Source organism: Triticum urartu, chromosome 2A (assembly GCF_056163025.1).
Source record: "Triticum urartu cultivar PI428250 chromosome 2A, HENAU_Tu73, whole genome shotgun sequence".
Lineage (NCBI taxonomy): Eukaryota > Viridiplantae > Streptophyta > Magnoliopsida > Poales > Poaceae > Triticum > Triticum urartu.
The window spans coordinates 756,032,312-756,044,322 of record NC_141874.1 but is presented as its reverse complement, the minus strand read 5'-3'; the positions used below and the strand labels follow the sequence as shown (position 1 = coordinate 756,044,322).

The following is a 12,011-nucleotide window of genomic DNA, read 5'->3' as shown; positions in this document are numbered from 1 at the left end:
GTTAATCGGTCTGTGTGATCTCGGGATCATGCACTTGATTATTTTGCAACTTACTAACGAGCACGCACATGGCGGACCAGTCAAACATGCAGCATTGACTGGTAGATGCCATGCTTGATTCGTTGGTTTGGGTCGACATATATATACTCCATGCCCATGTGAGTATACACATCGCCTGAGACAGTGGGAGCAAGATACTGACCGGGATGATGATAACGACGGAGGCATAATATTCTGGCTCATTTGCAGAGGGGCTATCTTTACGTCAATTTGCATGCATGATTGCGTCAATCGTTTCCCTTTCTCATCTCACCGATGGTAATGATAATGCCGGCCGGAAAGGAATATGAATGCAACACTTGATTGATTTGGGTGGACGCAGGCCGGTACCTCGATCCGTTTATATGTCACCGAATATGTGCATGCAGACGCAGTGCAGAGTTATCTTGTTTGAGATAATTATCTTGTTCTCTTGTTGTATAGAGTAGTAGGCTAGCATCGTCGGGATACATTCATGCATGGAGTACGCCCGAGGTCAGTATTTTGGCACGTACTCCGTAGCCGTAGGTGCACCCAAGCCATACTCTGATCTGCTACCAGTGTAGTGTAGTACATCTCCGGCCATGCATGCATCCGACCGTCACGAGAAACTCATTGCATCCGACAGTCTTCATCGAAGACCACATGTACTTACAGTATGTATATTATACTCCATTTGTCTCAAAATAAATGACTCAATTTTACATCAAATTAGTATAAAGTTGAGTCACTTATTTTGGACGAGGAAAGTACTACTATGATCGGTTGGTCACTGCGATAAACTTCTATGCATTTGCACGCGCATGATGATGCATTGCGCGCACGGGACCGACCGGAGACATGGAGCCGTGCCAGACACATCTGTCTTTGCATTTGGTTAACCACAAAAAATATACAGCACCTCTTCATGATTTTGTTGTTGTTTTCCTACATTCTCTCTGTGGTCATGGTTTGTTACGCGGAGTGGCATGGCATGCCATCCGCGGCCCGGGTGCATATACCACGTGTTGTACGACCACTTGTCAGGGTCAACGTTGGGTACCATCCAAAGGTGTCGGTGCTGCTCTGACCGGCAGCGCTAGACTTTGACCTAGATGGCCGTGCATCAGAGGCACCTGCATTTGCACCGGGAGAAGACAACCAACCAACACCACCCCGCCAAATAGTAGAAGGCTGTGGTCGCGTCGCGTCCGGTGCATGCATGCGAATCACCGCCGTGGATGCTTCCTCCGGCGGCCGATTTTAGTGTTTTGACTTTTTGCTAAAGTTTAGCCGGATCTGAACCCATCTGAAAGTATTTTGAAATCTGATCATTTTGCTATTGTTAAAGTTGATGGTGGTAGGGTATAACAGCCTGCTGCCAAGGCCCTTGACGATAGAAATGCACGTCCCGACCGTAAATTTTTTTTGAGTATCTGTTTACTACGTGGTCGTGGAGGGAGAACCAGAAAAGCGAGAAAAACTACTGTGGTGTCAAAAACACTCGTATATTTAGATATGGTGGGAGTACTATTTAAAGAAGATGACTAGTGTCACGCAGGAAATCTTCATGATTCATATCACCGTACGAGTAAGTACGTACTGCCGGCGCCGGACAAATTAAAAAAAAAGGTGCGGCCACTCTTTGGCCCTTTTTAGATATTTTAATACAGTTAGAGTTAGACTTATTTTCTAACCCACTCTAACCCAAATAAGCACCTCTTGATCGGGATAGTTGGGTTAGATGGAACTAACCCACTCTAACTCTCCCTGTTTGGGTACTTTTGGATTATTTGAACCTCCAACTAACCCAAACTAGCTCTAACTCCATGATTCAAATAGGGCCTTTGATACAGTATATGTGCGCGTGCGAGGCGATATGACGCAAACAAACGTAGTACTTGTTGATTATGTACTATTTTGAGTACGCCAACGAACATAGTTAAGCAAAGTAACACCTAGTACAAACACGCATGATTAGTCTGCACTAGCTAGCTGATTGCCTATCTTCAGCCTAACAAAATGGTGTCTCGTCATCATGCACGCACGTAGCCAAGCTAGCTACAAACCGTAGTACTTGTTGATTATGTACTATTTTGAGTACGCCAACGAACATAGTTAAGCAAAGTAACACCTAGTACAAACACGCATGATTAGTCTGCACTAGCTAGCTGATTGCCTATCTTCAGCCTAACAAAATGGTGTCTCGTCATCATGCACGCACGTAGCCAAGCTAGCTACAAACCACGCGCGCACGCATGAGAAAATCAAAGCATTCTACTCATCATGTGCCTTGATTGATGAGATTTTAGATTTGAGTCCTATAAACCAAAAAGGAGGAAGTAATTTCCCACTACTTGACCCCAAGTCGAAGAAAAAGATGATGCGTCGGCCTACAGCAAGTGAAAGAGCCAGCTACCACATCCAAAAGAGTTTAGTGCATCCACAATAGGTTTCAAACTGTAGGGTTTATTATAGACATTGTTGCTCATGGTTGATTGTACTGTCCAAAATATAGGCCAAAACCATTGTTTTGATCTTTTTGGTCAAAGTTTAGCACGGTTCGGCCCCTCTTCAAAAGTTTGCCCGCATTTGATCCTTTTTACTACCAGACAACCAGGCACTAGTAAGGTTTCATCATGTTTCATTAGGGCATTTCCAGCCGCGCCTCCAGAAAGGCCTCCCCAGGCGTTTTTTTTACACCGGCGTCGAAAAGTCGGCCCAGTCGCGCCCCCAGGAGCCCGATTTTCGCCGGCCTGGGCCGAAAACAGCGCCGGCGGATCCAGGCCGAACCCGGCGCGCTGGGGGGCGCCCGGGGCGCCGGGCGAACTTTTTTGGCGCGAAAAAGCCGTGGGCCCGCCGCGTCAGCGACACGGCTCTCTTCTCGCCCCTTCGTCGTCCTCATCGCCTCGTTTCCCGCGGCGAATCAATGCCAAAGCTGCCGCGCTGCCGCGCCGGTCAGCCTGCGCCATTGATACCTCACGGGCGGCGCAGTGAAGGCCGGACGACACGCGTCCCTCGTCCTCCCTCGCCCGCCACGCGTACACACGGCGGCCACGCGTACGGGCGGCGTCTCGGCCTATATAAGACGCGCACCAGCGTGCTCGGCGATCACACTCTCTCGCCGTCGTCGTTCCTCCCTCTCCTCTCTCTCGCCGTCTCCAGTTCATCACCCATGGCCGAGCGCTTCCCTGGTGACGGCGCGGCGGCGAACGGCTTCGGCCGCCGCCATCTCCACGAAGACGAGGCTCGCCTCCTTTACGAGGCCGAGTACCCGGTCCCGCCGGACATGTGGGTGCCCGGCGCATGGAGGATCAGCGCCGGCGGCGTGCCGGTGCCCCCGGTACCCACCGGCGCGGCGCGGCGTGCGGAGATCGCACGCATCCGCTCAAACCTGCCGCGGGCGGCGAGGGAGGGACCTCGGTACGTCCCCGACAGCCCGCTCTGGGAGCCCTACTTCCGGCGTCGCCACGCCCAGCAGCTCGAGGCCACCAACGGTGTAGAGCCCTCCGGCAGGCTCAACTGCGCCGGCCGGCGTCGGTGGTGGGGCGTGCCCGGGCGCACGTTGGAGGCCGTACTCGAGTACATCGAGGGCGGCAACACGCCGCGTCTCGAGTACCCCGCCCCCCCTTCCTTCTCACGCCGCCGGGGAAGCTCCTGGACCCCGAGGCGCCTGGAGACCGGGGGGTCCTCCTCCTCGTCCGGCGGCTCGCCCTGCCTCCGCCCCGTCAAGCCGGAGCCCCAGGGCACGCCGGTCAGCGCGCGCACCCGCAGCTCCGGCGTCCGCATCGGCGCCAACGCCTCCCCACCCACCGGCCGCTTCGTCCTCGTCAAGCCCAAGCCGGAGCCTGGCCTCCCCGCGGAGTACGAGGAGATAGCCCGGCGTGGCTTCTCCGACGAGGACGCCCTGTGGTGGGCACGGGACGACTACCTCCGCGTTGAGATGGTCCGGTAGCGCCGGGCCCTGGAGGAGATCGCCGCCCGCAAGCGTGGGCGCGAGGACGAGCACGGCGTCGTGGTCCTCGACAGCGACGACGACGACGACGCCCCCGGACCGTCCAACCCGCCGCGCCAACCGGGGGAGGGATGCAGCAGGGACAGAGGAGGTGCAGGCGGGGGCGGCGACGATGACGACGACGACGACGACGACGGCGGTGACTACATGCGGTTCTACAGCCTCCTCGGCATGTAAACCGCGTGGGCGGGCGGCGAGGCGGGCGGCGAGGGAGACGGCGGGGGTAGCCCGCGGAAGTTTTTTTCTTTTTTTGTAAAATATGTTTAAGTTTGAACGAACTCGCCGATGTTTGCGTTAAATTTCAGTCGTGTTTGCGCCGTATTTAAATTTTTTAAAAAAACATGGGCGCTGCGACTGGGGGCCATCACGTCCCCAGTATGCGGTTTAGCGCCGGCGCGCCCCAGGGAGCGACTTTTTGCCCCTCCTATGGGGCCAACGGCTGGAGATGCCCTTAGGACCTCAGACGCCAGGGTTCAGTCAACATTGAAATAGCATGTGCTCGTGGCAAAGGTCTACCATTGTAGCCGGTGGCGTAGCCTATTGTACCCTACAACCAGAGATAGTGGCGGTACGTGTTGGGGTGCCTTATGATGCAATCAGTGTCAGAACGAAGGCTACCGCCAGCAGCTACGGGCAGTAGACCTCTGTCACAAGTACACGCCGTTTGGACGTTGATATATCAGTACTTCGTCTATCATTGTTGTCCGACGGTAATAAAAAGGTCAGGTCCCGGCAATTTTTTTAAGAGGTCTCCGGTTCCATCGTTCACGTTGCATTAGAGTATAAGGGAGATGCTCTTACGCCAGAAAGATAGTATGAAGCTAGTTCTCACTAGCCGGGCCCTTATTCCTACTACAGGGCTATCTCAGAACATTCTTTATTTGCTTTTTCAACAACGAAATGGAGCTGGGCAACATGACTGATGGGAATGTTCACTACTGCTTGGCCCGGACTCCCACGGGGGCCAGCAGTGGGGACTCGGACAATGGGGAAAGCCCGATTCATCAATATCGCGTGAGTGAAGAAGGACAATGCCGCTTGTAAAGCTTTTTCGTCGAGTGCGTAATCATGAGAGGACTCAAGGAAGAAGCCCTGGCTAACTCCTTGCCAGCAGCCGCGGTAAGAAGGGGGGGGGGGGGTCTTCGGAATGACTGGGTGTAAAGCGCACGTAGACGGTGAATCGGGTTGAAAGTGAAAGTTGCCAAAAAGTGATGGAATGCTCTCAGAACCAATTCACTACAGTGAACCATCATTAGGGTTAAGGGGAGTAGAAGTAGAGCATCGTTACTGCCACTAGATGCATCATTGTTGATATGTTATTTAGTTCCTTCCTCATCTAATCCGATAAAGAGCGCATGTGCAGCACAGGAACTCTCCTCGACCGATGCAACACTGTACGGCCAGCGTCGCAGGAACGCGGCTGCTACATGAGGCGCATGCATCGTGCTGGTTACCGAGATCGGCCGGATACACGTACGCAGGTCGGCGGGGTGGCCGGCCGGGCGTATCTTCAACGTTGACCGGGAGTCCGGGATGCATATGCATTGCTCGCCGGCTGACTTCGCGTGCAGAAGCGGCAAGTCTGTTGTACTGTCCGTGATACGCAGATGCTTCTGCAGCTGCACGTCGTACCGCGCAGGCGGCACGCAGGTTGGTATGGGCACCGGCCCGGAGGTGGCCTGCACGGCCGCACCGCCGCGTGGCGTCCTTGTCGTCGTCTGCGTTGGGAGGGTCGCTCCGGGAAAAGACAACACAAGAAACACGTAGGAGTATGTGCGTAACGTGCCCCAAGAGAGGACTGCCGTCGCGTCGCGTCGCGTCCCTTGCATGCGAATCACCGCCGCCGTGTCGCGCTCACTCACTCACTCACTAGACCGTGCGATTCGATTCTTCGTTTCGTTTTCTACTGTGAGTGCTACGTACCAGTAGATTCTCTTTCCGCAACAAAAAGAAAACCCAGAGGCAAAAGGAAACGGCACATTAACATGCACGTAAGCTGAAGTAGTACTTCTGTATGTCCTCTTATATAGACTAAATTAAACATGCATCATGCGTGCGTGCGTGCGTGGTCAAAGTGTAGAGTGGACGACATAGTACAGTAGCCAGGCCGCCCCCTTTGCGCGTTGAGCGCAATTCCGCCTCAGCAGGATCGATCACGGAAGTGATTCTCGGAACCAATATAGCGGGTCACGTCACGTGTATGATGGATGGGAACCCCCATTGATCATCATTCACATCACCGGCGCACACACACTACCCCAAGTGTGCACGTACGTAGCGCCGGATCGAAACATTTGAAAGCGCGACGACTCTTTTCTGCATGCGCGCGCGCTTGTACGAGGCGACGTGACACCAACCCACGAAACCATCCAAAAGGGTTGGTGGACATGCATGCGTACAGTACGTACCCCAAAATCGGCTGATCACATGGAACGCGACCTGCTTGGACCACGCAGCATACCTGGGCGGGCGTAGGTGCGCCGAGCTGATGGAAGGCGACTGGTTAGAGCATTTACAACTGGACACATCAATGAACACATCTGGTCAGGGACCGCACAAGAGAGAAAAGAAAAAATGTGACCCAATCAGACCCTCACGGACGAGCTCGCGGCGTTCGAACGCCAGCGGCAGCCAGCTCCCGTGGTTGAGCCACCTCCGTGTCCCCCGCTTTCGTGCGGCGGCGGCGCTCCGCGTCATACCACACCTTCTGTAGCCATCCATGGATCGCTAGGCCTTTTTTTAACTCGCCGGCGGCGAGAAATTAGGGCGACGGAGGAGGGGAATCCCGGCGAAGCGGCGGATAGGGTTTGACCCGTATTCAAGTGGTGAAACCGCATATATAGTGATGGTGAGCGACTCTTTCCTGGGCACGGTAAATTTTTTACAGACCTGGCCCGAGATACGGTGTTCATTCTGACCAAAAATGGTCTAAATCCGTATACTAATCGAAATTATATGGGTTTGGTTCTGAGTCTATTAGAGATGCTCTTAGAGGAGGTATACGGCGATGAGGGTGGGGCGGGAGGCAGGGATTGGATACGCACGCGGAGCTTGTTCCTTTTATCAATTTTGCGCTTGACGATCTGTGGACAGTGGACACGGATGTCAGTCGTGGCGCGGCAGTATATATGCAGCCTACCGGATCCCGAGGAGGCCGGCCGGGCGGGCGGCCGATGTGGACGCATCTTCCTTTCCCATGCTCCATCACGGATGGAAAAATGACAACGACACTGCGGCAGACGAGCGAGCGCACATGCACGTTGAGCAACTTCAACGGGACGATTCAAATGAATGATGATTTCGTTCACTTTTTATTCATTTGGGTCGGTCACTCGTCCGTCGTCCGCCCTGTTTTTTATATGGGTCGACAGCGTGCCCAACGCGCCGATCCATATGTGCAGGCGTGGCTGTCTGGCCGTCTAATTTTACATTGCATTCAACATATTGTGAAATGGAAATTTAACAAACAAAATAGTCCGCCCAAATAAATAGTATAGTTACAGGCCAAATAAAAATAAAAATGTTTCACATAGTTTTACAAACGAATAAAAGAAGATACGTCTATTAGTTGCCAACATGAGTTCACATATGCTCAACCAAATCATTTTGCAGTTGCACGTGAGTTTCCCGATCACGCATGTCTTCATGAAACTGAGTGAACTGCTCAAATGTTGCCGCTACTCCATGCTCAGGCACAACATTTTCACCCTGAAACTGAAAGCCTTGATCGTACAGACGTTCCGGGCGCTCGTCTTCTACGATCATATTGTGCATGATCACACAAGCAGTCATCACCTCTCATAGTTTCTGCGTGCTCGAAGTATTAGCAGGATACCGAACGATGCCTCATCGAGATTGCAAAACACCAAAGGCACGCTCGACATCCTTTGTAGCACTCTCTTGCTCTTGGGCAAATCTTTTCCTTTTCTCTCCAACAGGGTTGGGTATTGTCTTTATAATAGTGGTCCACTGAGGATAGATACCGTCATCCAAATAGTACCATTTGTCGTAGTTGTGACCGTTGACAGTAAAGTTCACCGGTGGGCTGTTGCCTTCGGCAAGCCTAGCAAACACCGGCGAGCGCTGAAGCACGTTAAAATCATTGTGTGATCCAGCCATACCAAAGAAAGAATGCCAGATCCAGAGATCTTGAGACGCCACGGCCTCTATGACAGTGCAAGCCCTGACATGTCCCTTATACTGCCCTTGCCAAGCAGAAGGGTAGTTCTTCCACTCCCAGTGCATGCAGTCTATGCTGCCAAGCATCCCCGGGAAGCCCCTACTAGCATTCATCGCCAACAAACGGGCTGTATCTGCAGCTGTCGGCTCTCTCAAGTACTCAGGGCCAAACACAGCAATCACAGCCTTGCTGAACTTATACAGGGACTCTAGGCATGTAGACTCGCTCATACGGACGTACTCATCAATGAGATCACCGGGCACTCCGTATGCAAGCATTCGGATGGCGGCAGTGCACTTCTGATAAGAGGAGAAACCAATCTTGCCGATGGCATCCTCTTTGCACTCGAAATAGTCATCATAGCCGACCACTCTCTCTCTAATACGGTTGAAAACATGCCTACTCATACGGAACCGGCAGCGGAATTTATGATGTTTGAACAATGGGTTTGTTGTATCAAAGTAGTCCTTCCAGAGAAGGAAATGCCCGCTCTCTCGGTTATGATTCAACGCCGGAAGGTGGCCCGGAATGGAGCCACGGAACAACGGCCATTGGTTTTTGAGGTGGTGATGGACCAACACGGCAGCCAATATCTCCTCCTCATCGTCGGACGACGAATCGTCGGAGTCGCAAATGAAATTGTGGAAAAAGAACTCGTTGGCGGAGTCCATTTTCGTACCTTGGCAAACTGCCGAACAGCTTGCGGGCGTCGAAGAAGGAGACGTCCGGTGAGGGGAGACGCGGCGCCCACAGACCAGCTAGCTGCCCTGCTGGCGTCCGACGAGTGTGACGGCGTCCGACGAGCATGTCGGTCGTATGTGGCGGGGCCGACGAGGCGCCTTCTTGGTCGCGGGGCGGCTGTGCGGTGGGGAAACTGGCGGCGGGAACTAGTTTGCTCCCCGGCGGCGGCGGGCGACTAGGGGCAGGGGCGGCGTTGCTGGGCGGAAGTGGAGGCGGCGGCAGCTGGAAGAGTCGCCGCAAAAATGGACGGCGGCGTCGATGACGAAGGAGGCGGGAGGCGAGGGTTGGTTGTTGGTCGGGGAGAGGGAGGCCAATGTGCCACAGACCAGCGGGCCCGGGATAGGAGTAGGCGACCGCGCGCGTGTCCATCGCGTGTCTGCGCCGACGCAAATCAGGCTTAAAAATAGGCCGGAAATGGATCGCCCGCGGACGAAAAACGAACGCGTGTCCGTTTGGGTCGGCGCGTTAGGCCGCCTTTTCTGTCCGTGCTAATCTAAACGAACGGCCCCGAACGAAATGGGTCGCCCCATTAAAGTTGCTCTAATAATAAAGGCTCGACCGACCAATCAGTTCCCCCTGCTAGTAGGAGCATTTGTATGTACGCTTGTGATGGAGGAGGCCGGAGTGACGACGACGTGACGACGGTGGCCCCCCTTCCCGGCAACAGTAGGGTACATGCGCAGGTGCATGCGAGGGGCCAAACCAAAAGACAAAGCCTGCACTGCACAGTGTACGTACAGAAAGAAAGAAAGAAATTCCTTTCCCTTCCCCACCACGGGACATAGCCGGACAAAAACAAACGCTCCCTCCATGTCCTCCTCTACTCTGCGAGAGAGCACCCACCCGCTAATAAAACAGTGGAGCGGTGGTTCTATCCTAACTCGGACATTATGGCATTATGGCATATTTCTCAAACCTCTTTACATCACAAGTTCCCATCCTAACTCGGAGATTCTATCTCTTGTCCAACGAAAAGTGACCGATGAAATGAATGATGCTCTTCTAGCCCCCTATACGGCCGAGGAGGTTCGAAAGGCCCTATTTGATATTGGTGATTTAAAAGCGCCAGGTTCTGACGGCCTCCATGCTATTTTTAACAAAAAAATTTATTCTATGTTGGGAGATGACTTGATCGAAGAGGTTCTTCAAGCGGTAAATACCTGTTCTATACCAACTGGGTGGAATGATACTGCAATTGTAACGATCCCAAAGATTAACTCTTCTGAAAAGGTAACCCAATTTAGACCAATCAGCTTGTGCAATGTGGTGTATAAGGTTATTTCAAAAATGATTGCTGCTCGTCTAAAGATAATCCTATAAGATATTATTAACCCAACTCAAAGTGCCTTTGTGCCTGGAAGATTGATTACAGGCAATATATTGGTGGCATATGAATGTTTCCATACAATAAAAAACAAAAGGGCGGGTAAAGAGGGTTTGTGTGCCATCAAATTAGATATGCACAAAGCATATGACCGAGTGGAGTGGTGTTTCTTAAAGGAAATTATGCTGAAATTGGGTTTTAAAGAGATTTGGGTGAACTTAGTTATGAAATGTGTACCCTCTATCAAGTACCGGGTCCGTATTAATGATGATGAGACAGAGAGTTTTAAACCAACTAGAGGACTGAGGCAGGGAGATCTCCTTTCTCCCTACTTATTCTTGTTGTGTACAAAGGGTTTGACCGCCTGTCGGTGTCAAAACCGGCGGATCTCGGATAGGGGGTCCCGAACTGTGCGTCAAGGCCGGATGGTAACAGGAGACAAGGGACACGATGTTTTTACCCAGGTTCGGGCCCTCTCGATGGAGGTAATACCCTACTCCTGCTTGATTAATATTGATGATATGGGTAGTACAAGAGTAGATCTACCACGAGATCAAGGAGGCTAAACCCTAAAGCTAGCCTATGGTATGATTGTTGTATATGGAGTTGATGTCCAACGGACTACAACCCTCCGATTTATATAGACACCGGATAGGGTTAGGGTTACACAGAGTCGGTTACAATGTTAGGAGATCTTGAATATTCACATCGCCAAGCTTGCCTTCCACGCCAAGGAAAGTCCCATCCGGACACGGGACGAAGTCTTCAATCTTGTATCTTCATAGTCCAGGAGTCCGGCTGAAGGTATAGTCCGGCTACCCGAACACCCCCTAATCCAGGACTCCCTCAGTAGCCCCCGAACCAGGCTTCAATGACGACGAGTCTGGCGCGCAGATTGTTCGGCATTGCAAGGCGGGTTCTTCTCCAAATCCTGTGTACCTATAGGAATAATGTCCGATTTTTGTAATGTAGTGCTCCTCGGCTTCCACGCCCAATAATGGCCGTCTTCCACGTGTCAAACGAATGCGAAAAGCCAGGGCGTTTTTACATCCACACCCCTAGCCGTATAAACGAGCCGCCTATTTAACGGGATGTGGATTTAGGTCCAAACCACCTCTTCTCCTCTCCGCGAGTTATCATCAGAGCGCTTCCAGCAAAGGTCCATTCCAACATGACCAGCCGTTGCAGCTCCTCCCCTCGCCCCTCCGGTCCCAAACCCGGAGACTGGGAGAGTTGCACCATCCCGCATAGCGAGTTAGTGTCGCTTCAGGCCAAGGGATTTCTCCCCCAGGCATACATGGTCCCGGTCCGAGCCGGTCTCGCCACCTACAATGGCAGAAAACAAGCGGAGAGCACCCCCAATCCTTCTAAAGGAGAGCGGGTGTGCCTCGTCCCCTATCTAATAAGGGGACTGAGATTTCCAATTCATCCATTTCTCCGCGGGCTTCTGGAGTTCTACGGCCTCCAGCTGCACAATCTCACGCCCGACTCCGTATTACATATTGCGGGTTTCGTCGCCCTTTGCGAGCTATTTTTAGGCATTGAGGCTCATTTCGCGCTGTGGAAGAGGTTATTCTGCCTGGTGCCCCGTTCTCAAGAGGGGTCTATATACCAAGTGGGCGGAGCCGAAGTATGGCGCATCGCCGGGACCGGATACCTATCCGGAACCCCAAAGAAGGCGTCCGATGACTGGCCTTCGGAATGGTTTTACATAGATGACGTCCCGCTACCGG

General features: G+C 52.8%; 1 protein-coding gene across 1 annotated transcript; it reads right to left on the bottom strand.

Moving 5' to 3' along the window:
* Positions 1-7,879: 7,879 nt before the first annotated feature.
* On the bottom strand, positions 7,880-8,884 carry LOC147987860 (uncharacterized). The gene has a single exon (XM_087542527.1). It carries the CDS (start codon positions 8,882-8,884, stop codon positions 7,880-7,882), a length of 1,005 nt encoding a protein of 334 aa, XP_087398653.1.
* Positions 8,885-12,011: the final 3,127 nt, after the last annotated feature.

Coding starts and splice junctions, on each gene's coding strand:
- LOC147987860 (XM_087542527.1), bottom strand. CDS start 8,884: ATGGACTCCGCCAACGAGTTCTTTTTCCACAATTTCATTTGCGACTCC.